The sequence below is a fragment of the Lolium rigidum genome, chromosome 4 (assembly GCF_022539505.1).
Source record: "Lolium rigidum isolate FL_2022 chromosome 4, APGP_CSIRO_Lrig_0.1, whole genome shotgun sequence".
Classification (NCBI taxonomy): domain Eukaryota; kingdom Viridiplantae; phylum Streptophyta; class Magnoliopsida; order Poales; family Poaceae; genus Lolium; species Lolium rigidum.
Window position 1 is genome coordinate 199,641,828 of NC_061511.1, and position 26,147 is coordinate 199,667,974.

General features: G+C 45.1%; 3 protein-coding genes across 3 annotated transcripts; all 3 read left to right on the forward strand.

Moving 5' to 3' along the window:
• Positions 1–252: 252 nt before the first annotated feature.
• Positions 253–4,979, forward strand: LOC124649071 (mitochondrial-processing peptidase subunit alpha-like). Its single transcript, XM_047188747.1, has 13 exons — positions 253–386; positions 1,207–1,428; positions 1,504–1,800; positions 1,882–2,049; positions 2,135–2,302; positions 2,392–2,472; positions 2,626–2,692; positions 2,794–2,891; positions 3,589–3,661; positions 3,761–3,831; positions 3,917–3,966; positions 4,681–4,793; positions 4,876–4,979. The coding sequence occupies exons 1-13, from the start codon at positions 348–350 to the stop codon at positions 4,926–4,928; spliced, it is 1,500 nt and encodes a 499-aa protein (XP_047044703.1). The 5' UTR covers positions 253–347; the 3' UTR covers positions 4,929–4,979.
• Positions 4,980–7,350: 2,371 nt separating this feature from the next.
• LOC124649072 (ATP-dependent 6-phosphofructokinase 6-like) lies at positions 7,351–12,264 on the forward strand. Its single transcript, XM_047188748.1, has 14 exons — positions 7,351–7,671; positions 8,331–8,377; positions 8,490–8,529; positions 8,612–8,674; positions 8,763–8,900; positions 9,327–9,485; positions 9,571–9,624; positions 9,909–9,977; positions 10,108–10,237; positions 10,547–10,587; positions 10,763–10,987; positions 11,152–11,197; positions 11,299–11,450; positions 12,043–12,264. Exons 1-14 carry the CDS (start codon positions 7,366–7,368, stop codon positions 12,262–12,264), a joined length of 1,692 nt encoding a protein of 563 aa, XP_047044704.1. The 5' UTR covers positions 7,351–7,365.
• Positions 12,265–18,005: 5,741 nt separating this feature from the next.
• LOC124648027 (probable LRR receptor-like serine/threonine-protein kinase At1g05700) lies at positions 18,006–22,141 on the forward strand. The gene is made up of 13 exons (XM_047187858.1): positions 18,006–18,120; positions 18,203–18,761; positions 18,849–19,345; positions 19,458–19,596; positions 19,701–19,772; positions 19,868–19,939; positions 20,029–20,109; positions 20,181–20,344; positions 20,448–20,725; positions 20,811–20,937; positions 21,062–21,130; positions 21,224–21,416; positions 21,652–22,141. Exons 1-13 carry the CDS (start codon positions 18,006–18,008, stop codon positions 22,139–22,141), a joined length of 2,856 nt encoding a protein of 951 aa, XP_047043814.1.
• Positions 22,142–26,147: the final 4,006 nt, after the last annotated feature.

Genomic DNA, 26,147 nt, shown 5'->3' on the forward strand with positions numbered 1-26,147 from the left:
AGACTTAGATTTGTTTGGACTGGACGACGCGCGCGCGCAATCCTACTTGGATACGATCACTCGGCCAAACTCGTACTCGGCTACGTCAGTGCAGTATTACAATACTTGGCACCGGATACTAGACGGGACGAAAGCCGTGGGCCGAATCAAAAAATCCACTGGCCCATGTGCAGTCCAGTAGCATCCACAGCCCACAGGGCAACGCCCGAAGCGGATCGGGCCCGCCGCTAAGCTTTTACACGCGCGCACAGTGTCTCGCACTCGCACCACCCCTCACCGCCGGCGGCTGCTCCTCCTCCTCTGCCTCCACCGCCTCAGCGTCCCGGGATCTCGGCTCGTAGCCGGCCATGTATCGCGTCGCGGGGAGCCATCTCCGCTCTCTCAAGGTTCGACACTCCCACTTCCCTCCCCCCGCCCCCTCCCGTCCTTTCCGCAGTCGCGTCCATGTCCCGATCCGTTTTGTGAATGCACTTGGATTGGGTACAAACTGCTCGCGCATGCCGATTCTCCTATGTAGTATCGTTCTTCAATCAAGATTTCATATAGTTGATGGATCCGTGAGAAGTTGTGTCCTGTCTAGTGCTCTGCATTTTAGGTGCGATGTTGTGCGCCAACATGTGGCGATAGTCAGGTTTTTGTTATGGTGGTCGGGGGCTCCAAGAAGATAGTATGCATTTGTTAGCCAGAGTTGTGGAGAATTGAAACATGCGATCGCTGAAACAGTTGCAAATGTTCATGGAATCAGGCCTCAGTAGTGGTATTGTTTGTCAAAAAAATATAACCTTTGGTGGTTTTTATTTGCACCAAACTCAGCCTAGGTGTTCATTTTAGTTCTAGGTGTTGTATGTGTCGTCCGGTGAATCGGTCCAGCAAAAATCATTGTGGATAAAAGAATGTTTACTGAAGGACTCGATACAGAAGAAAAATAACTAGAAATCTGATCTAGGAAGAAAAAAACAGACGGCAATTGAATAATCTAAGGGAGCTGCGAATGTGCTTCCCTGTGGTTTCTGTCTCTAGAGGATCAAGTACCTGGATCTACACCTTTACATAACAACAATAGTTTTCTTTCCAAACCATCCTTTGATCGTTGGCATATTCATTTTACAAGTTACTTCTCATATAAGTTACCTGCACTTTCAGTTTTTTTTATTCTATTAATAATTATCTGCATGTTGAGGACAACATTTTTTCCCAACTTTTCAGCATCATGGTGCTAGTAGGTTTGCTAGCACAAGTGTTGTGAAGCAGTCTTCAGGTGGTCTGTTTAGCTGGCTTCTTGGCGGAGGCTCAACCAAACTCCCTCCTCTTGATGTTCCGCTCCCAGGAATTACAATTCCCCCACCGCTACCAGATTTTATCGAGCTACCCAAGACAAAAATCACCACTCTTCCAAATGGCATCAAGATTGCTTCAGAAACATCACCGGTATTGCTTGATGCCCATTGATGTTGCTGTATTTTGTTCTTTCCATACCATTTTTTTCATAGGAACTTGTTTCAGGGACCGGCTGCATCGGTGGGCTTGTACATTGACTGTGGTTCTGTTTACGAATCACCTTCTTCATCTGGAGCATCACATCTATTGGAGAGAATGGCCTTCAGGAGCACAACAAATAGGAGTCACTTGCGGCTGGTTCGTGAGGTCGAAGCAATCGGAGGAAATGTATCTGCATCTGCTTCTCGTGAACAAATGAGCTATACCTATGACGCACTGAAGTGTTATGCACCGGAGATGGTTGAAGTGCTCCTTGACAGTGTGAGGAATCCAGCATTTTTAGAATGGGAGGTCAAAGAGCAGGTATTTGGTTATTTTTATTAAAACTTACAAAGTGTTCCCTGCGTTTTACTTATCATGTGCTGTTTTTTTCTTCTTCTACAGCTCCAGAAGATAAAGTCTGAAATTTCTGACATTTCTGATAATCCACAAGGTCTACTTTTGGAGGCACTTCATTCGGCTGGATATTCTGGGGCATTGGCAAAACCTCTTATGGCTACAGAATCCGCTATAAACAGATTGGATATTAGTACCCTGGAGGAATTCATTCATGTAAGATTTAGCAATTTATTTCCCATACATTATGTGGCGAGAAATGACTCCCTTTGACAGTTTTACTCATGTTGAAAAAATGTAGGAAAATTATACTGCTCCTAGGATGGTTCTTGCAGCATCAGGAGTTGAGCATGATGAGTTGGTTTCAATTGCGGAACCACTTCTGTCAGATCTTCCTGCTGTGAAACGTCATGAAGAGCCAAAATCAGTGTACGTGGGAGGGGACTATCGTTGCCAAGCAGATTCTCCAGTGAGTCGTCAGCTGTTTTGCAGCATTATTCTTGAGGATGTATTCATGTGTGCTTCTCTTATCCTTAATGTTGAACTTCCTGTGACCAGACTACACACATTGCACTTGCTTTTGAGGTGCCAGGTGGCTGGCGCCAAGAGAAAACTGCAATGATTGTGACGGTGCTTCAGGTATGCCTAACCTATGTTGAAGTGATAATTATTTAGGGCTACCGTATGTTGTTTACCCATTGATGTTTTTTTACATATTATCACATGTGCAAGCCTATTTCTTAAATATATTGCCACTGAAAGATAATATAAATCAAACTTGATGCTTTGTAGATGCTCATGGGAGGAGGTGGTTCCTTCTCTGTCGGTGGTCCTGGGAAGGGAATGTATTCTCGATTGTGTATGCTGCTGTTCAAATCGATATTTTTCTACTTGTCGAATAGCCATAGAATCATAATTTTGTAGCTCGACCTAACATGAGTGTCACTCCTGTACCTACAGATCGCCGTGTCTTGAACCACTACGAACAGATCGAGTCATTCTCTGCTTTCAACAGTATCTACAACAATTCAGGTCTTTTTGGAATTCATGCAGCCACTGTAAGCCTCTCATGGAACAGAACCTCTAATGTCTTTGTCCTTATAGAACTGATGCAATGGACACAATCAAGAAGTTCTTGTTGATAGTGGATAGTACCACTTGTGATTTTTGTACTGACATTTTCAATATAATTATCATGCTTATACAACTCCCATAACCTCTCTTCCTTTTTCTAAACTGTTAATTTGGATTTGTGCATACGTATTACCTGATGGCACATTATGAGTGTTCTACCATTGCGAAACATGTGCATCTAACAGATCAGTAAATTTTTGACTGGCAGACTTGGCGAATAATGACTCATACTACTGAATACTATTAAACATGATACACAAAATTTAATAAGATAGGCATACTTCTGTTTTTAAGACCAAACAATGGGTCTTATATGAGTAATAAGTCATTCTTGGAAAACAATGTAGTACTTTGTAGGATTATAATTGCCAGTACAATAATACCATGCCTATTTCATGCCCTTTCCTGTTTCTGGTCTCAAATTGTTCTAGGCGAGCTGGTGGTTAATGCTGTCCAGTTCGGCCTGATAACAAGTCCTAGACCTTTATTTTAAACCCTCTCCGGTCTCAACTTGAAATACAAGTGAAAGGGTGAACATAGTGTACTCAAGCTTCTGCAATCTTTTGTATGCTTGTGATGTACTCCCCTTGGCTTTGATATGTAATGTTATTATTTCAACAGAGCCCAGATTTTGCATCGACGGCTGTGGATTTGGCAGCAGGAGAACTCCTTGAAGTTGCAACTCCTGGAAAAGGTTCCTTCTATTTTACCATCTCAAGGCTATTATGTTTCAAGATTAGATTGACCATAATCAGTTGCATTCTTTTTGTCCCTGGTCTTTTGCCTCGTATAGTTACTCAAGAACAGCTTGATCGTGCTAAAGAGGCTACCAAGGCTGCTGTTCTGATGAACTTGGAATCAAGAGTATACTGTTCTTTCTCCTGATCGAATCACAACTTTATGACTTGCTTTTCCTAAAAAGCTCTTTACACTGTTTATCTTCTAACAGATTATAGCATCTGAAGATATCGGAAGTCAGGTTTTGACTTACGGAGAAAGGTATGCGTACAAGAGTATCCTAGTACATAAATACTTGAGGCGTTTTCCCCAAATCTCCATATCACAAATTAAATAGTAGCAATTCTTCCATATCACATGTACATGTACGCAGTATAAGTCTTGTTGAATAATTAAAAGAAAACTAAATTGTTGTCACCGTCTACTTTTAGATGTTCATCTAGACCACCTTGAGAGTTTTTTCCTCTATCTTTTCTTTCCGTTCAACCAAGGTGTGACTAGAGTTATTCCTGGTCACCTCTGAGACTTCCTATATCTGTCAGCCCAGAGGCTTCCAATGACGGCATTACTAGATATGTACTACAGCTGTTTTTTGTATCCTTACACAACACCTGTTGATGTACTATTTATTAGTCTTGAGCCCCATGGATTACACAAGTTCATATTCCTCCTAACATGGTATCAACAGCCGATTAAGGTTTTAGGCGGACTATGAAAGGTCATATCAATATTATAATGTACTGCTACTGGGTTCCAAATTCCAATAGTTTTTTTGTAGTATAATATCAAGTACTTTGGTTGCCCAACAAGGTCAAAAGCCAGCTGAGAACTATAGCAGTAGTTTATTGTGGGTGCCCAATGACCATTCAGTGCTGTCTAAAGAGTTAAAGCACACAACATTAGAAACAAGCCAGTCAATCTTATGTTTTGAGTTTCACTGTTCATGTTTTGATCACTGCATTATCAAAATTACAGGAAACCTATTGGACATTTCATGAGAGCTGTTGATGAGACCACTCTGAACGACATTTCTTCAGTTGCAAAGAAGATAATTTCTTCGCCACTGACGCTGGCATCATGGGGCAATGGTATGTTCCACACATGGAAGTTAACCGCAGCATGTTGCTCTCCTACAATTTGCACTGACTAACCAGATTGATCTTGCTGCAGTTATCCATGTCCCGAGCTACGAGTCCGTCAGCCGCAAGTTCCATGCCAAGTGAGCATCCAGCAATCAGCGCCAGGACCCCGTGGTGAAACATCTCAGGCCATAGGAGTCCAATGGCCCTTGGCTGGAATAAGTCGTTTTTTTTTGCTGGATAGTTACGGAGATGAATAATCATACGGCTTTAAGCTCCGGCTGTGCCTAAATCAGGCGACATGGTGGCGTTTTAGGTTGGAGACGCCCTTGTATCGTATGCGCGTGCTGTCCATTCTTGGCATGTAAGTGGCACAGTGTATCTGGCGCATCAGGGTTGAAGCCTTTTCGGCGTTTCCCAGTCGTCTTTCTGACCTTTGCGACATACTATTTGAGTAGCTGTTTTACAGTCATGTCATATGCATGGAGCTGGACTACTTAGCAGGATCAAATCAATCTAGGCCAGTCAACTAAGAGCGATTAATCTCTTCTTGGTGCAGAAGTCAAGCTTTGGAATTTTGTTTCCAACTTAATGATAGTAATCTGCATGACATATTTCGTTATTTTGAATGGCAGATGGTAGAGAAAATGGAAACGAAGTGTGGGTTTATTGTTTCTTGCCCCGTCTGCGCCGTCACGATGCTGTGTAAGCCGTTCGTCGGTGTTTGACCAGGTAAAGCCACGCGCTCGTCTCCTGTGTGATGATCCGCTGGGTTTCTATCCTGGGGCGCAAGGCAAAGCAAAAGAGACGGATGCGGCGCCATTGATTGGTGACTCCTCTGGACCAGGTTGTTTGGTTTGGTTTGCCTGTAGGTCAGTGGGCGTGCGGCAGTCAGGCTGGGCAGCTTGGTGTGGCCGGTAGTCACTCAAAACTGGCGTGCGCACGCCAAGCCTATGGGCGACATCGCCACCGGGGTTTGAAGATTTGATACCCAAAATAAGCAGCTGATTATGGTACGGGGGCGTCGTAATCATCTCGAAGGAGACGTGCCCTTGACAAGTTGACAGTTGACACGAGTCCTCTGATTATAAACGACTCCTGAAAAATTAGACACGCGGCCCTCTTGCTTGTTCTTGAAATTTTTTATACGACTCATAGAAATCATTGAACGAAATAATAACAGTTGCCCTAGATGAATTCCTGCTAATAGACTACTGGCCGAGAGAATGAACACTGTAGTACGATCAGTTCTCTGCAGATAACCATAACAATGTACCAACAAAGTCAGGCTGGCTCAGCGAGGAGCGGCAGCGGCGGCGCGCTGTCAACACGATCAAGAGGTTGAAGATGCAGGGCTTCTCAAGGATCTCATTGTAATTTTCATTTTCTTTGGGATGTTTTGTATCGTTCGGTGTTTCTTTTAATGCCAGTGTCCTCTTCGCAAAAAAAAAAGTCTATTAGCTTTAGATCTTTGTTGTTAGAGCATTTACAACAAAAACAACAAAAAAGGCTGCTTCCCAAAAACTGCTTCTTCTTTTTGGCGTGGGAGAGCTTAGCAGATGCTCAATCCTAAAACGTGCCCAATTTTTTTAGTCGTGAGAAAAAACCCTATCTCTCGTGGCATATGTACGGTACCTGCTGCAGCACGCCGCAAAGCAGCCCCTCACGTGCATCGCCAACTGCCCTTGAAACAACAGCCACTCCCCTGTTGCCCTAGGAGTAGATACAGCGTATCCCTGCCGCATTGATTCCCGCGTTTTTTCCCAAATCCGTCGAGCCCTAGCCATCGCCGTTGGGGTGTCTCCTTGGGCCGTGAACCGTTGATCTCGCCGCGAGGGATGCGTGTGTGGCTCAAGACATTCGCCAACAAGCAAGAGGCAACACACGCGTACAACGCCACGACGTGGAGGTTCGCCCGCCCCTGCCGCGACATGAACTTCCCAAAGATATAGTATCGGGCTAAAGCCAAGATTGTCGCTCTGCACCCGCTCCTTCCGTCGTGCGAGGACGAGCGGCGACACCGCCAGACACAGAAGTGGCTTGCCGCGGTTGATATGGCTCTAACGCAACGAGGGATTGATTTGATCACCCGAAAGATGTGCAGGTGGAGAAGATTTGTAACTAAAATTTCAGAAAAATGTACAAACAAATATAATATTTTGTAGATATCATACAAAAATATATTTCATTATCTATTTAATAATATTAGTTTTGTATTTTGCATGTTAATATAAGGTAGTATCGGTTAATTGTTAATCCAAATGAAATGGAAGGACAATAATGAGCCGGTAACTCTGACGCCTCGGCGAGTGTGCCAATACCGCAGCTAAAACCGCCAGAAACGAAACCACCCGCCGCATCTCCACTTTCTCCAACCTCAAAATCCTTCCTTCCCCGCCCGGAGGCACACATCTCTTCCTCCTCCCGTTCCCTTGTCGGCACCACCGCGCAAACCAAAACTACTCCCATCCCATCATATTAAACCCAGCCCCCGCCAACGCACACCCCTCGTCGGCTTCCGCCAGCAGCGCAGCCAGCTAAACCTCCGATCCCTTCCAGCCTTCCTGCGCTCATCACCCCCATGGCGTCCCACATCATCCTGCCGCCGGACGACGAGCAGCAGCGGCGGCAGGACGAGGAGGCGGACGAGCCCCCGCGCGGGCACGACGGGCCGCCGGCCGCGGCGGCCAGCAACACCAAGGCGGCGCTGCCCTTCTCCGCCATGTGCGTGCGGATCTCCCGCGACTCCTACCCCAACCTCCGCGCCCTCCGCAACGCCTCCAACGTCAGCCTCGCCGACGCCGCATACGTCAAGATCTCCGAGGGCGACTTCGGCTACGTCCTCGACGACGTGCCGCACCTCGCCGACTACATACCCGACGTCCCCGTGAGCGCCCCTCTCCTCTCCTCTCTCTCCCCCGTGCCTCCTCGTTGCGAGCTTCAGTTCGGTGCGATCGTGCAAGCTGTTGCGCGGTGCGGCTTTTGCTGGCCGATTGTGAGCAGCGAAATGATGGATGGTCTGGGCGGGCGGGGGGTTGCCGAATTTGGAGGAGCCTGGCTGCGACGGATGCGGGGTTTGGTCGATTGGGGTTTCTGCTATGGCGATCCATTTTGGGTTACTGACGAATTAAAACCGTAGACCTTGCAGAGCTGCAGTGAACTAATTTAATCAGTTACGATTCACAATAGCGGGAAACCCTGACGAATACAACAAAAATTGTGGTTTTTCTGTGGATACATCGTTTCATAAGTTACTGTTTCAACAATATTGGTCTCTGCTTTTGGGAATGTGAGATTGGGTTGGGTAGAACGGACGCTAACATTCACTGGAAGAAGCAACCTGTTACTGTTGGCTGGTTGCTTCTCCCAGCAACATTCAGTTATTACATGTCAGCCAATTACGAGAATATGTAGAAAGGGCACCCTTTTATGTCAGCGATGCCGGTCAATGTTTGTCCAGCCATTCTGAATTTTACTTTGATTGAACAGTGAAACCGTGCTCCATGAGAATCGAGATTACAAGTTTGCTGTTTTTTTTTCTTCCAGACTTACCCGAACCCGTTACAAGATCACCCAGCATATTCAACTGTCAAGTAAGGCCTGTCTTCCATACGTATTGTTTGTTTGATCTTCAACTTTTTGGCAAGTCTCTCAGTATGAATGCTGTATCTGTGATTCTGAAACCTCTGCTCTTATTGACACCAGGCAATATTTTGTCAATGAAGATGACACTGTACCGCAAAAGGTATGTAAAGTGCCATTCAATGTCTTGCACTGTGATGTTTCGCTGATTGTGAACTAACAAGTAGCTATATTTGCTCTGACAGGTTGTTGTTCAGAAGAATAGCCGGCGTGGGATTCACTTCCGTCGTGCTGGACCCCGTCAGAGGGTAGGTTGCACTTGCCACCTGGTTTGGTTCTTGACCGCACTTGTCTCTCTGTTGGCTGACAGAAATATTTGTGCTTAAACCTTGTTAGGTTAACTTTGAGTCAGATGAAGTGAAAGCATGCATTGTAACCTGTGGAGGCCTTTGCCCTGGGCTTAACACTGTTATCAGAGAGCTGGTGTGTGGCCTGTCGCACATGTACAACGTCAACAACATCTATGGAATACAGGTATGCTCTCTGTTTTGAATGGCTATGTGCCTCTCCAATTTATACTTGTTAGATGCTACTCTTGCATTTTTATACATGCTTTCTCTGTCTTTACAACAAGATTTCTAGATTGTGCTTGTCATATCTTATCAAACATTTCAGATTGCAATACCTTATTTTAATTAACCCCCAATAACATTGGGACATTCATCTCCAATATATTATACTGAGAACGAAATGGCTGTAAGATGAATGACCTGCTGTATTTATTTGTGAAATGCTCGCTTCAGATTTTTGTAGGATAACATGGGTGTGAAAATTGTATAATCATGTTAGAAAAGTTATTTGTATGTTGGGGGTCTTGCCATAGTTAAACATTTGCACAGATTTAGTTTTGGCTATGATTCATGACCTTCTATCTCTTGACGTCTTATTACCCAATTATAGAATGGATACAAGGGCTTCTATTCTAGCAACTACGTTGCTATTACACCAAAGATTGTGAATGACATCCACAAGAAGGGCGGTACAGTTCTTGGAACATCACGAGGTGGTCATGATACAAAAAAGATTGTTGATAACATCCAGGATCGTGGAATTAATCAGGTAAACATGACAATTCAAACGCACAACTGTGATATAGCTGTTCTGACTGGACATATGAACTCACATGCTAGAATATGTTATTTAGGTGTATATCATTGGAGGAGATGGAACTCAGAAGGGAGCATATGAGATCTTCAAGGTATTAATTTTGATAGTGCTACAAATACTGTACTTGTTTTTCACTAGAGATGGATATGTTATAGTAGAAAAATACATATATTAATGACTAATGAGGCATCTTTCTCATTTTAGCATGTGTTTACCCACAGCAACATCCGATACATGAATGCATTATAGTGCCAGGATAGCATGTAGAAATACCTAAGTAGTTCATGCCAAAGAAGCAAAGATAGTCTTTACTTATACTTCATTGCTTCTGTATTTGAGAAAAAATAGTACTTCATTGCTTTTAATTACTGGCAGGAAATCCGGAAACGTGGCCTAAAAGTCGCTGTGGCTGGGATTCCCAAGACAATAGATAATGACATAGCAGTAAGTGTTTGTACAATATGGTTATTAGTTTATTTGCTTATGCAGAATTTTTTTTCTAAAAATCAGTTAATATACCCACTAATGTGAGGACATGACTCATTACAGATTGTTTGTATCTTTTGATTATTAGATAATCGACAAGTCCTTTGGTTTTGATTCGGCTGTAGAAGAGGCTCAACGTGCCATTGATTCAGCTCATGTGGAAGCTTGCAGTGCTGAGAATGGAATAGGCTTAGTAAAACTGATGGGTCGTTATAGTGGTAAGTTTGCTTACATATTCTCCATACAGTCACTTGCCATCTTTTTGCATGCTATATTTTCTTATATAGCTTACGTTCGCTGATAGCACATGTCAGGTTTGTACAAGAACAAATTGTTTGATATTCAGCTCATCTTGTTGCTAGATACTTTTATTTATTCAAACAAATTCAACATCTTATTAATTGTATTTACAGTCTGCTTTAAAAAAGACTGCTTAATTTTTCTTCATTTCAAACATAACGACTTTGTTAACTCACTATGTATTACATTGTCTTGTCCTTAAAGCCTTTATTCCTCTATTTATGCAGGGTTCATTGCAATGTATGCTACCCTTGCAAGCCGAGATGTGGTAAGTTTGTGCCTTCTACAACTGTCCATGATATCCTTTTGTTTTTGTTTTGGTCCACTCAGTCTGGTCCCTGCATATTTCTAAATTAGTATTAGAATTCTTGCTTTCTGATTCATTACCTAACCTCCATGTAAGAGTTTCTTATTTGTTCTTTGGATCTCTTGAAATTCCACAGGATTGCTGCTTAATTCCAGAGTCCCCGTTTTATATGGATGGAGAAGGGGGGTTGCTGCAATATATAGAAAGGAGGCTGAAAGAGAATAAGCACATGGTCATTGTTGTTGCTGAGGGAGCAGGCCAGGATATTATTGCCCAAAGCATACCCTCTTCGGAGCAGCAAGATGCATCTGGAAATAAGCTACTTCTTGATATTGGTCTTTGGTTGACTCACAAGATTAAGGTGCATGCTACATACCAGCATTTCCTTGACACTATGGACTTGATTCCATTCTCCATGACATAATTATTATTGGCATTTACTAGAAACTGTGTTGCTTAACTGTTTTGCTTTGGATGATTCAAGTACTACACAGTTTACTTACTCATTTCATTAATCCATTGTAGGATCATTTCAAAAGCAAAAAGACGGAGATGACCATTAAATACATAGGTAACATATTGACCAATTTTGTTTCCTTTACAGAGGACGATGTTCTAAAGCAAATTATTGATCTGCGCAGCACTAGGTTAACAATAGTCTACATTGTGCAGATCCTACCTACATGGTCCGAGCTATTCCAAGTAATGCATCAGACAATGTCTACTGCACACTGCTGGCTCACAGTGCCATTCATGGTGCAATGGCAGGATATAGCTCCACCATTGGGATGGTCAATGGCAGACATGCCTATATACCTTTCTACGTAAGTAATTTTATAAGTGGTTTTGTTCATTGACATGCACGGTAGAATAATTTTGAGCTTACTGAATATGCATGACTTCTGATAGGTAGTTCAGTTGCATCCCATGTTTCCGTTTTTCCAGTTTGTCGCAAGACCTTATGTGGGGCAGGCAACACAGCCACCACCACAAAGTTAGGGCCCAGTTCTTAGATTAGTGTTTTCTTGGTTTTCAAGTCTTGTTATTTTGGTTAGTTTAGATTCTGTTTGGATCTTTCATTTCTAGTCACCAGCTGTGCTATAAAAGCTTCTCGTGTAATCAAGTATCAAAAAAATACAAAAAAAGAGGAGGTTCACCTACAGAGTCCATCATCCCTATCTATCCCCAAGGTGTCATGGCACCTAAGCCTAAACACCCTCCCCCTCGCCCCCCTACCACCCACGACTATCCCCTGCGTAATCTAGGTCGTGACATACTGACAGTGCTGCCTAAAGGACACAGTGAAAAACTTTTAGCTACACCTAACATAATCGAACCATTTAGTCGAGTACCACTCCATTTCTCCGTGCTATTAAACATGGTATCATCTTAATGCATAATTTTTCTTGTTGACAGAGGGTGACATCCACACGGAACAAAGTTAAGATCACAGACCGGATGTGGGCGAGGCTGCTGTCATCAACCAACCAGCCAAGCTTCCTGAGCCAGAAGGACGTCGATGAGGCCAGGGAGGCCGATAGGCTGGCCAACAAGCCACCACTGCCAGCTGGTGCCAACCACAATGTGGCAACCGCCTTTGACCAATCTGCATCGTCTTCATCGAATGGCGAGATATAGTGATGCCAATGGTCTCTGATCGTGTACAGTAGGTATTGCTCTTCCGCTGAGAAACCTGTGCCACGCCACACGCAGTTTTGCTTCCATATGAATATCACTTCATGTAGTAGTAAACGGATACTGTCCAGGTGTTCTGTGAAAATAATCTGTACTAGTGTACTCAAACTCCACTATTGGTAAAGCTGATTTTTGCCCTGGTGAATTACCTTGTATTTCCTGTAGAATCTATCATAGCGTTCTGCTGGAGAGGGATAAGCTTGCACCAAGCCAGGGACCGGCTTGGGCTCGCGTGTGTGTGTTTTCTGCGCATGTGGCTGTATTGCTGATTGTCATGGCAGCTTGGAGGCGCACTGCACTGTGCTTTCCTCACACGGGTCTTTGCCTCCTGGACCTGCATTATCGGCCCTACTCACCAGCTACATAAGCAATTAACAACAGTAAAAAAAAAACAGTCGGGTGAGGGCAGAGAATAGAAAACTGAATTGAAGTCTGAATCTCTCCTGGTGAATTCCTTCGCCTCCCGTCTCCTCCCTGTCTTCGCCCCCTTTAGGTCAGGCAGCTACCACAAGCTTCTTGTATCCACCTCATGTTCCGGTGATCACTGGTGGCAATGGGGTTCGTGGCATTTGGTATTTTTATTGTCTCATCTTGATGATAGAAAACACATTTCTTACAACTGTGTCAGTTGCTTTAATAAGGTTGTTTTTGGTTAAAAAACCGCGATCAAGCCATGTAAAAACTTCCGTTTTCAGTGGTATCTTCATCTTCCAAATGTACCTATTATTGATAACCGATTGACTAGTAATGGTAAGCGCCATATACAATGATTAACCGAGAAAACACCGTTGTTGACGAGGCTCCATCGGAATTCATCAGTCCCCTCAGATAATTGTACTGAAGCTAATCTCTGTAGCAATTCATTTCAACTAGTCAATCGGGGGCCAATTAAATTACGCCTGAACGTCATGGAAGGAGGAGAAATTTCTATAACCTTTTGCAAGGTGTCTCCCTTACAATCGGGGGCATTTGATATCTAGAGCAAGGTACTTACACAAAAATCCCACCAATTTTTTTTCCCACAGATTTGTTTTACCCGTTCGATCTGGTTGTGTGGAAGCGATGGAGGTGACGACAACAACGATGGAGGCGAACTTGAGCGCCATCAATAAGAGCTGGTGCAGCTCAGCGTGACGCTGAGTCGTATAGCCGCCAGGCAAGAACAGATGTTAGTCAATTTGAAGAAGATGGCGGCGGTGTCTGTGCTCATCACCACAACCACGCCAGTGTTCGTGCCAGGTCGAGTACCGGAGCAGCAGAAAAGTAAGCCTTCGTCAACCTCGCCCATCTCGCCCGTTCAGGTCATGGGTGCTGGTACTCTGCAAACGGATGCTTTCGTCAATTTCTCCATGCCCACCAGGTGTTTGACGAAAAGTCCTGTCCACGACACCAACAACGGGCATGCCGAACTCGTGTTCCCATCCAGTGCCACTACATATCTCCATGCTAGGACATCGTCTGATGTCTGGGAACAACATACAACAAGGTGTTGGTGGGGCTGGCATGGCCACGCCTGCAGGCTGTTTGACAAATTTTTGCACATGGCTGCCAGATGTTCCTGGTGAATGCATACACAACGCCGACACCAGCATTACTCACAGACTCAAGGTTCTCCTTGTCAAGTGGAGGAGCATTCCGCAGATCAGTGTCCAGTACTTCGCTGATTTCCTTCCCTTGTTTTAATGGTGAAAACCCACGGCTCTGGCGATCTAAGTGCCTCGAGTATTTAAGATCTTCAATATAAATGAGTGCATTTGGGTTACTGCTGCTTCCCTTTACATGGAGGGTGCGGCTGCTGATTGGCAGAAGGCGTACATGTTGAGTCAGCATGTTGGTGGTTGGTCCAAGTTCATCAGCACTGTGGAATCATAATCTGATATTGGGGACTTTACTCAGATGTTGGGCAGACATGTGGTAAAGTTATCCAGTCCATCTTCGTCCCCGATGACAGTCGTTCCAGGTTTACACGATGTTGTTGTCGATGTGTTGCCGCCAGAGACACTAGTGGTTCGGGCTGCTCATTCGGTGCATGAAGACATGCTAGTTGTTTCCGAAGACAAAAGGAACATGGATGGTGCTGTCCGTCAGACTTAGGATGAGATTTGTGATGATGTGATCACTCATGTAGGTAGTGTGTCTCTGTTTTGGGAACTTGGTTTGGCTTTTGCAGAGGATTTGTGCTGAAAGGATTTCCAGTGACATGGTGTTGGACGAGGAGCTTGCTGACACCGTGCTTACTCATGTCGGTGGTTGTTCATTGTTCATAGAACATGGTATGACTACACAGTACACACCAGCAGTTTTAAGGAAATAGTGGTATAAACAAAAAAATTGATCCAGGATTTTGTGTCAGTAAGCAGTTGTCATTCACAGGGTGCACACAAGGTGCAACATCAATGTGCAACTCTTATCCATGCATCTTAAGTCATATGGCCAAGGAGATGAAAGCTGCAGTATGCACATTCAAAAGGTTAACTCAGTTTACTCGCAAGTCATCACCTCAACTAGTGCGCACAGTGCAAGCTACTTCTTTCATTGATGTGAAACACCCCTTGGTAATCTGGTTAAGTAGGACTTGGGATAATGGGATCCTAGAGGTTCAAGGTTCGCATGTTGGGTACTGGATAACAAACTTTTGCTGCAAATATTGCTGTTTCTTTTATGAACATGCTACAGTACTTCATTTATGTGCCTGGGAAGATGGGAAGTCAACAGTTCTTGCAATTGAGCTCTATGTTCAGTGGGACCCAAGAATTATAGAGAATGTTCTTATGGATGCAATTTTTGTTCAACTGGATCAGAAATCTGTTGATCTGCTTGTTCTTTACATTCAATTGATCTAAGAATTATGCAACTACACCATTGTCCTAACGTACATGCAATGGGATCCTGCTGATTGGTGTTCACTGCAACCTTTTACAAGGGACCTTCAGTATATGTTGGGATTGCGTGATCTATGGCGTTGGCATGATAACAAGCATGAAATGAATGAGAGAAGGAACCTTGGGGGTACAATTTTGGATGAATGGCCTGGACTGATAAAGCTTACACACTTGCTACAAGAAAATGGTAATCAGTGTAGTCACATATTTGGGAATGCAATGTTGGGGCTGATTACAAACTTTGATGTGCTGCTGGACTGTACAAGTCTATGGCCAGCAGAAGTGGAGAGGGACATGTTGCATTTGCGTTGCACCTCTGTAAGTCCCAAGACCTATTGTATTTTTTTTTTTTGAGATAAGGGGTTTCCCCCCGATTTCCATTAAAGAAACCATATGTTCGCTACAAACAAACGCAAGAAAATGTAACAGAAAACTAGCCCATCGAACAGAAAAAGGAAAAAAACTTCAGAACTTATTACAGCCAACTCCAGCCATAAGCCCGAAACCTATTTTGCTACACACTTGAGACAATGCAAGAGTGAACACAACAGGGAGGGGGGACTAGTCAGAGACTGCTTTTTCACATCAGTAGCTGAGTTTTCCTCTCCAGATCATCCTGTCAATCTTGGAACCACCGGCCTCCATCCTCTCGACGCTCGGAACACCTCACTTGACAATTGCAGGAATAACTTGGCTCCCCAGCTGAGTGCAATGCGGTTTGGTTCCTTTACCTGCAAGATTGCCCATGAGGACATCATTTGACAAACCATATTAATCACTGTAAGTGGATCAACAGGTCTAATAGACCTAAAACAAGCATTGTTGCGGGTTTTCCAAATCGACCATAAAATCGCAGCGGCACCAACATAAATATTCGATCTATTTTTTTGGGGAAACTTTTAATCCATGGCCCAAATAAATGTTGAACCGATCTCGGTTTATTCTTAAATCCAAAGGCACAAGAAGCTATATTCCAAATATATCGCGCCAATGGGCATGAGAACAACAAATGAGATATGTTTTCATCACAGCCACAAAACTGGCACATCCAATCCCCTTCCCAGCCCCTTCTATGTAGCACATCTTTGGTGAGAACGCTTTTTCGAATAGCCAACCATAGGAATACTTTGACCTTGGCGGGTATCTTAATCTTCCAGAGCTTTTTGAAAGGAAAGCCTAAAATGCTCCATTTCAGAGCCCTGTATAGGGATCTAACAGAAAAACCTTTAGGGTCTAAATTCCAAAGTAAACTATCCTTACTGCCCAGGGAAAGATTCACACCACTACACAAGTTTCTCATTTGAATCCACATTTGTAGAGCTTCTCCGGTTAGAGTTCTTCTAAAACTAAGGCAACCAAAGTTACTCGAAAGCACCCTGTAAACTGTCACTTCTGTTAATTCACATATTTCAAACAAAGATTTAAACTTAGATGCAAAAGTCTCACTGCCCATCCAGCGATCTTCCCAAAAACGAGTTCGCTTTCCATCCCCAATTTTTCTAGTGCAAAACGAGAAGAAAAGGTCCCTAACTTTCAGGATTCCACGCCAAAAACTGGAATCACCAGGTTTGACCTTCACACCAGAGAGTGTGTCACTTGCTAAATATTTCTTATAAAGAATGGATTGCCACATCCCTTCCGTAGTCTCAAGTTTCCATAACCATTTGCAAAGAAGAGCAACATTCATACATTCTAAGTCCTTCACTCCTAAACCACCACATTCCTTTGGTGAACACACAACTGACCACTTAACAAGATGGTATTTTCGATCAGTAGAGGAAACTGAAGAAAAAGGCATCATGTAAATGTTCACCCAACAGTCCAAGTTGCATACAACCAAGTCTATCTTCCTTATGTGGTCGAGCAGGTATGTACAATTGCCGTGTGACCCAGGTGATGTACACAGGACTCTCAGTTCAAGACTATTCCAGTCCATAGTATGTGTTGCTCTGCCGAGACTGTGGGATCCAGGTATTGTCACAGTGTCCATACTCCATAGGGGCACGTTCTTGTTTGTGTCAAGGCTAGACTGTTTCAGGGCAGAATATGGAGTGTCTCCCTTGGTATCCTCCCTGTCCTCGTCTCCTTCAGGTCCGGCAGCTAACACAAGCTGCCTGTATCCACCTCACTTCCCGGTGATCGCAGTAGCAATGGTGATCGTATGCCCCGCAATGCAGCCATACACGTTGTGATCTGCAACCTTCTTCTTGTGCTCCCATGTTCAACAGGGAAACATTCCACACTGCCACCGGGATGATATGCATGTTATATGCACTCTTAGCTGCAGATACAAAAGCACTAGTGATTCGATGCTGTCCAGTCGTAGATCAGTACGTGCAGTTTACTCAAGCAATCAAAGTTGATGCAACTTGTTTCGTACAATAAGAGTTGATGCAATTGCAACTTGCACATTCTAGCAAGCTGCAGGATTGACGTGCATGCCCGCACTGTCTACAAGCATAAGATAGTCGCTCAGGGAAAATATTCTGTCACAGCGGGATGAGCTTGCCCACAGGGCTGTGCCCCGGTACCAATAATCAGAGGCTAAGCAAGCTGGCCGTTGGAAAATCTTGCACGGGAAAGTCAGAAGTCCACGGTCAACAAGCCAGGGCATTGCGCCCAGCGAGGCGGTTGACTTACCCATATGATGTGCTGCTCGTCTCTGCCCAACTGGGTAAGTATACTACTATTATCATTTATTTATACGAGCGAATTGCCTCTCCCATGCATGTTCTATGGGTCTTGCTAGGACATATATGAGCCACCAGAGTTAGAGTGTAGCTAGTTGCTGGAACATGCGCGATGGGAGAACAATGGCTGAGTTTATCAATGGTGGCGCCGTGTCTGTTGTTGCTTCTTCTCGGTATCGTCGGGGGCGGCGGTGTTCTTCGAGTCCATGGCCAGGCCGATAACTTAGGTGAGCCCATCACATATGGTTGCAGACATTGGTTCATCTCTAGCTGCAGATGTTCATTGCGCGTCCGTATACGTATATGCAGGTTTCTTAAGCATCGACTGCGGGCTGCCGGAGAGCGCCGCCGGGTACGTGGACAACGTCACCAAGCTGAGCTTCGTGTCGGACGCCGGCTTCATCGACACCGGCACCAACTACAACATGTCGACCGAGTACATCACGCCGTCGATGGGCAAGAGCTTCCACAACGTGCGCAGCTTCGGCGGCAGTGCCAGCGCCCGGAACTGCTACACGCTCCGGAACCTCGTGTCCGGGCTCAAGTACCTCATCCGGGCCAAGTTCATGTACGGTAATTATGACGGCCTGAACAGAGTGCCAGTGTTCGACCTCCACCTGGGCGTCAACTACTGGACGACGGTGAACATCACCGACGCCGACATGCCAGTGATCGTGGAGGTGATCGCCGTCGTCCCCGGCGGCTCGGCGCAGGTGTGCCTTGTCAACACCGGCTCCGGCACGCCCTTCATCTCCAGCCTCGACCTCAGGCCGCTCAAGAACTTGCTCTATCCGATGGCCAACGCCACGCAGGGCCTCGTCCTCCTCGCCAGGGCCAACTTCGGCCCAAGCGACGGAAAACTCATCAGGTGAAAATGAAGCACATACTCGTTCCATCTTCGTCACGATCACTGACGATCTTCTTGTACTAATCGATTAAGCATACGTTCCTGCAGATTCCCCGACGACCCGCACGACCGTATATGGTTCCCGATGAGCAAGCCGACGGAGTGGTCGGAGATCACGACACAGCTGAAGGTGCAGAACATCGACAACGACAACTTCGAGGCGCCGACGGCGGTGATGCAGACAGCCATCACGCCCATCAACGCGTCGAGCCCCATCGAGTTCTTCTGGGACGCCGAGCCCAGCGCCAACGACCCAGCGCCCGGGTACATCTGCATCCTGCACCTCTCCGAGCTGCAGCTGCTGCCGCCCGGCGCCGCGCGGCAGTTCTTCGTCACCATCAACGGCCTGCTCTGGTACCCGCGCGGCTTCTCGCCGCAGTACCTCTACTCCAACGCCGTCTTCAACAGCAACGCGAACTACGGCTTCCACCAGTACAACGTCTCGCTCAACGCGACCCCGAACTCCACGCTCCCGCCCATCCTCAATGGCCTCGAGATATTCTCCGTTGTGCCCATCGCCGGTGTACCCACGGCCTCCCAGGATGGTAAGAACATCGATTATGTTCAGCTTGAGATGCATATGCATGGATGAAACAATTAGTATATATCTTAGCTGACAGAATCTTGTGTTGCTGCTGCTGACGTCGAATGCAACAGTATCTGCAATCACGGCCATCAGAGGCAAGTACCAGCTGAAGAAGAACTGGATGGGAGATCCGTGCGTGCCCAAGAGTTTCGCGTGGAACGGACTGGGTTGCAGCTACGCCGTATCCATCCCACCAAGTGTCACAGGCTTGTGAGTAATAAGTTCTCTGAATGTTGGTCAAAAGTAGTAGTACTAACGTAGTTGCCTGAGCTGCTGCTGAATATACACGGAGGCCTCACATGTATATGTTGCAGGAATCTATCTGCGAGTGGTCTCAGTGGCAACTTGTCGTCTTCTTTTGCTAGTCTCAGAGGTTTACAGTACCTGTAAGTTGGAGATTGTTAACACATTGCACAGTACTCAATGTTCAGTTTTTTAGAAGTTATTTGGTTTTTTACACACTGCGACTTACTGATTGCAGGGATTTATCACGCAATAATCTGACGGGCACAATTCCTGACACCCTTTCACAGCTGTCATCGCTCACACTTCTGTAAAGAAATTCAATTGTGTGGTTTTCCAAGTTCACTCCCTCGTGATGAATTATTAGATTTGAAACTAAGCAACATTTTTTTCATTCAGAGATTTGACAGGCAATCAGATCAGTGGATCAATTCCTTCTGGCCTTCTGAAAAGAATGCAAGATGGCTCTCTAACACTCAGGTTTGTACATGATACCATGCATGAGTCCATGACAGTTCAAATTATGATTCTAAGTATCTTTATTTTGCTAGATATGGTAGCAATCCAAACCTCTGCACCAACGGCGACTCATGTCAGCCTCCGAAAAAGAAGAAAAGCTCTAAGGTTGCCGTGTATGTTGCCGTTCCGATTGCTGTACTGTTGGTGATTGTACTTCTGTCAGTACTATTCCTTTTCATGCTAAGAAGAAGACAAGGTGAGAGACCATGAGAAAAACACAACGGTTTTCCACTCACGTGTCACTGCGTGCAAGCATGAATTATAGTATTGAGTAACATTAGGGAGCTTTGTCACTGAAGGAACAACATCAAGAAACAGCGTCAGGCCGCCAAACAAAGCGGGCATCGCGTCGTCTCACTCTCACTCTCGGGTCAGCAATGAACACAGTTCGTTGCGTCTTGACAATCGCCGGTTTACGTATGCTGAGCTGGAAGCTGTGACGGATGGCTTCCGGCGTGAGATTGGCAAAGGAGGGTTTGGGAGAGTCTACCTTGGCACCTTGGAGGATAACACCCAGGTGGCTGTCAAATTGCGGTCTGAAAATTCAGATCAGGGTGAACAAGAATTCCTAGCAGAGGTGAGATCTTTACTATGTGTAACTCATGCCAAGAAAGTTTTTAGATCAAATTTGGTGGTGCATTGATCCTTTTGGCTTACTGCAGGCTCAAACCTTGGCTAAGATTCATCACAAGAATCTCGTGCCATTGATTGGATATTGCAAGGACAGGGAGTACATGGCTCTTGTATACGAGTACATGTCTGAAGGAGCCCTACATGGACATCTTAGAGGTATGCAAATTACCCAAACCATCGATCATCAAGCCTTTAACAAAATAAATATATACGTAAAAGTAAGAACCATCTGACAAAATACCAGAGCATGCTATCCATATAACGATCTTCTCCATTGTAGGGAGAGGGAACAACTCTAGATGTTTAACCTGGAGGCAGAGACTTCGTATCGCACTGGAATCCGCACAAGGTAAGCTTTTGACTCGGGATTTTAATTATATCTATCAATACATTTGCAAGTACATATTAATTAAGAATGTGGTGTGGCAATATGTGGATGCAGGGCTTGAGTATCTGCACAAAGGATGCAACCCACCTCTCATCCACAGAGATGTGAAGCCGGCAAACATCCTGCTGAATGCAAACTTGGAGGCTAAAATAGCCGATTTTGGCTTACTCAAGGCTTTCAATAGTGGCAGTGATACTCATGTGTCCACGAATAGACTGGTCGGCACGACAGGTTATACTGCACCAGAGTAAGTTCACCTTTTTAAACTCTTGATGATTATGATCTAGCAAACTTCTTGCTGGTTTTCAACAGCTGAAGACACTTTGGTTCTCTAAAAATGCAAGTGCAATTCAAACATACACAATTTGAACTTGATCTACCAGTATTTGATTTTAGTACATTTTTGATCCATGAAATGATATCCCGATTATTCGAGGTGAAACAATTGCCCTTGTTTAAAGCTGACTCACGTGTGTTTCTAGGTACCTATTAACATATCAGCTCACCATCAAAAGTGACGTGTTTAGCTTCGGCGTAGTGCTGTTGGAGATAGTCACAGGGAAACCACACATCCTGAATGACCCAGAGCGGACGAGCATTACCCAGTGGGTGCAACGATGTCTCGCCCGTGGCAACATTGAGAGCGTGGTGGACACCCGTATGAGTGGCGACTATGATGTTAACGGCGTGTGGAAAGCCGCCGACACAGCGCTTAAATGCACCGCTCAGTTGCCGGAGCATCGTCCCACGATGACTGATGTTGTGGCACAGCTGCAGGAGTGCCTTGATCTTGAGGCTGCCCAATGTGACGCGAATGGCGGGTTTTACTCCGCAGGGAGCGGTGGAAACCCGAGCGGATATAGTGGCAACGGCACTGATATTTCCACCGACGTTAGCCAGAGCAGCACTGGATTTGAGATGGAGCGTTTGGGTAGGGTGCCAACACTGCCTACTGGTCCAGATGTGAGGTGAGGAAGAGGACTTGGACAATCGATTTGCCTAAGCCTCTGGTCTACAGGTTTCCTTTGATCTTCATGGATTTGACAAAGTTTTTTGATGATGTTGTCATTAAAAGAAGTGTAAACGTACAAAGTGAAGCAGATGTGTTCAAACAATTAAGGTCCACCGATGGCATTTTTATAGGCGTTGTGAGTAAGACTGAGATAACAACTCGTTGGAGTAAGATCCTTAATTTTACGCTATACGTTCTCAATCTTTTTGAACAACTACAGCCTTGATGGCGTACTCTACATTTTCAACTTGGAAAATACTATTTCTTGGACCACTAAAGAAATAGCAAACCCAATAACAACAAACGTACACTCAAGAAGAGATAACAAAAAAATTAGGATGATGCCATGCCAGTATGGATCTGCCGATCCCCAAGTCTTTTGCACGAACATCTACATAGCATTAGATGAATAAACAAGTCAGATTAAAAATATTATTGTTCAGCAGATAATAGAAAAAGAAAAAAAAAAGGTGGCTCCAAAAACTTTGTTTTGAGAAAGAGGTCATGGATGAAATTTACCATGCATGTACAATAAAAAAATTAGCAACATGACCAAATGTCAGGCTCCAAGAATACTACTACTAGTACTAGTACTCCTTAACGATCATTAATCCATCTCATCACAAAGCAAAACCCAAAAACCGATTCTAGTTTGGAACCAAGTTACCTACGGAAGTAGGTATGCCGATGACGGTCTTTTGAGTCTCACTCTTGAGCTTGAATAAATAAATCCATGTGTATCTTGTGTTAAACATCATGTATTACAAGAGTTTGTAAGTGCTACGTGTGGGGCTTTTCCACACCTATATAAACACGCACCCCGGCCCAGGAAGAGGGTACGGTTCCAACCCTAGGAAATTCACATGGTATCAGAGCAGCCTCCTCCCATAGCGTAAGAGCGGCCGCCGCTTCCAAAACCCACCCGCCGATGATCCTCTCGCCGGTGAAGGACCAAAAACACCATCAAACAACAGCCAGAAAACTAGACACACAAAACCTGCTCCGATCGCCCCTCGCCATCGAGAAGCCCAAGAAAACACACTGATCTCCGATCGCCTCCTGCCATCGTGAGTTACAAAACCTAGATCGAAAAAAAAACCCAAAAACCACAAAAACCCTAGCCCGACTGCACGTCTGCCGTCGCCAATCACACCATCATCATGTCGGCGTCAACCTCATCATCGCCGACTGCTGCAGCAACGAGTCTGATCGCTGCCCTTGGATCTCCGCCATCGGAGAAGCTCTCTCGGGACAACCACCTTTTCTGGAAGACCCAGGTTCTGCCGGCCTTCCATTGTGCGCAGGCCATGGGCCTCCTGGATGGCACCGATCCTGCACCGCCCGCTACCGAGGATATAGAAGATACAGACAAGAACAAGATTCAGGTCCCAAGCCGAGCCTATGCTGTCTAGTTTGCTCGAGATCAAGCCCTGATGAGTTATTTGGTGAAATCCCTAGATCAAGATCTCTTGGCTCAGATGATTGGACTGAAACACTCGCATCAGGTATGGTCAACAATTCAGAGTCTCTTTGCTTCACAATCTCGAGCTCGCGTGAACTTTCTGCGTGGTGCGTTGATCAACACGAAGAAGCAGGATATGACAGCTCGGAAATATATTGCCACCATGCAGGGGTTTGTTCAAGAACTAGCAGCTGCCGGGAAAACAGTGGATCAGGATGAACTAAAAGGCTACATCCTTGGCGGTTTGGATGATGATCGCTACGCATCGTTTGTTACTTCGATCAATGCCAATCCTACCACCACCTGTGTTGATATGTGTTCACAGCTTCAGGCGTTTGATGATCGCCAAACCTCTATGTCTCAATCCGGCCAGAGTAACACTGTCTTTCAGAGCAGTGCCAATACTGCTGCACGTGGTGGTGGCGATACTTCTCAGCGCCGTGACAACAGTCAACCTCCTCGTCGGGATGATTATCCTCGACGTGATGAACACGATGGCTATCGTCGCGATGATAGATTTGGCGGTGGTGGCAATTACCGCCGTGATGACAGAGACCGGAGGGATGATAGACAGTATCAAGATCGTCGTGATGATAGAGGATATAATCGCCGTGATGATAGAGATGGGCAGCGTCGTGATGGAGGTGGCCGTGGTGGCGGTCGTGGCCATGGCCGTGGACGGACACCTACTCGCTTTGTCGACACTACCTGTCAGATCTGCACCAAATATGGTCACCCTGCACGCGACTGTTGGTGGCACTATTCTGATCGTGATGATGAAGATGAAGACCGATCTCGCAATGAGAAGGGTGCATATGGAGTGGACACAAATTGGTATATGGATACCGGCGCCACTGATCACATCACAGGACAGTTGAACAAGCTTCATACTCATGATGACTACAAGGGCCGTGATCAAGTCCACAATGCAAGTGGCACAGGTATGGCAATACATCATATTGGTCATTCAACATTACATACTCCTCATAGTTCTTTGCATCTGAATAATATTCTTCATGTTCCTTGTGCCACTAAAAATCTGTTGTCAGCTCATAGAATTACCCTAGACAATAATGCCTTTGTTGAAATTCACCCATTTTTATTTTTGATCAAGGATCAGGCCACCAAGAAAATTCTGTTTAAAGGTCCCTGTCATGACGGCCTCTATCCTCTAGTGCCTATCTCCAGCTTGGCCGACCCTCACAAGCACGCCTTCATCACCATCAAGACGTCTTCATCCACATGGCATTGTCGTCTAGGGCATCCATCTTCTTTTATTGTTCAACAAGTGCTTAGGAAAAACAATTTAGCTTATACTCCTGAAATAACTCCGTATGTGTGTGATCCTTGTCAGCAAGCAAAAAGTCATCAATTACCATATCCTGTGTCCACTAGTGTGTCTACTGTTCCTTTGGAACAAGTGTTTTCTGATGTATGGGGTCCTGCTTCTGTTGGAAAACATCAGTACTATGTAAGCTTTATTGATGATTATAGTAAATTTACATGGATCTATTTGCTGAAAAAGAGGTGTGATGTTTATCAAGTTTTCCTTAACTTCCAGCAACTTGTTGAACGCAAATTCAATAGAAAGATAGTCACTATGCAAACTGATTGGGGTGGTGAATATGAGAAACTCCATGGTTTTTTCAAAAAGTGGGTATTACTCATCATGTATCTTGTCCACATGCTCACCAACAAAATGGGCCAGCTGAACACAAGCATAGACATATTGTAGAAGTTGGTCTTGCTCTACTAGCCAATGCTTCTATGCCTCTCAAGTTCTGGGATGAAGCTTTTCTCACTGCCACCTTTCTCATAAATTTGCTACCCACCAAAGTTCTTAATCTTGTGTCTCCTGCAGAAAAATTACTTGGTGCAAAGCCAAACTATGATGCTCTTCGTATTTTTGGTTCTGCTTGTTGGCCCAACCTTCGCCCATACAATAAACACAAACTATCTTTTCGGTCCAAACAATGTGTTTTTCTTGGCTATAGTCCTCTTCACAATGGTGTCAAGTGTCTTGATGTTTCCACTGGTCGTATTTATATCTCTCGTGATGTAGTGTTTGATGAGAACATTTTTCCGTTCAAATCTCTTCATCCAAATGCCGGTGCACAACTTAGAGCTGAACATCTTTTGTTTTCTGACACCTTGCCATCATTGCATGAACATGAGGGAGTAACTGTTGATGATCATTTGCCTATTGTACCTCCGGATGGCAATGGGTACCCGCCACCCGTTAACCCGGCGGGTACCCGCGTCAAATGGAGGAGGGTATGGTTGAAAATAAAATCCATGGGTCTCTTAATGGTAAAGAGTTTGACCCAACGGGTCTGGCGGAGGCGGGTATGGAGGGTGCAAACCCATACCCTTTAACCCGTGTACCCGCCTCAAACATGTGGGCTCCAATTGTCATTGGCTTAGTGGAAATCCTAACCCTAACTCCCGCAACGCCCATCCCAAACCCCACCGGCCCAATCATTTCCCCCTCTACCGTGCCTCCC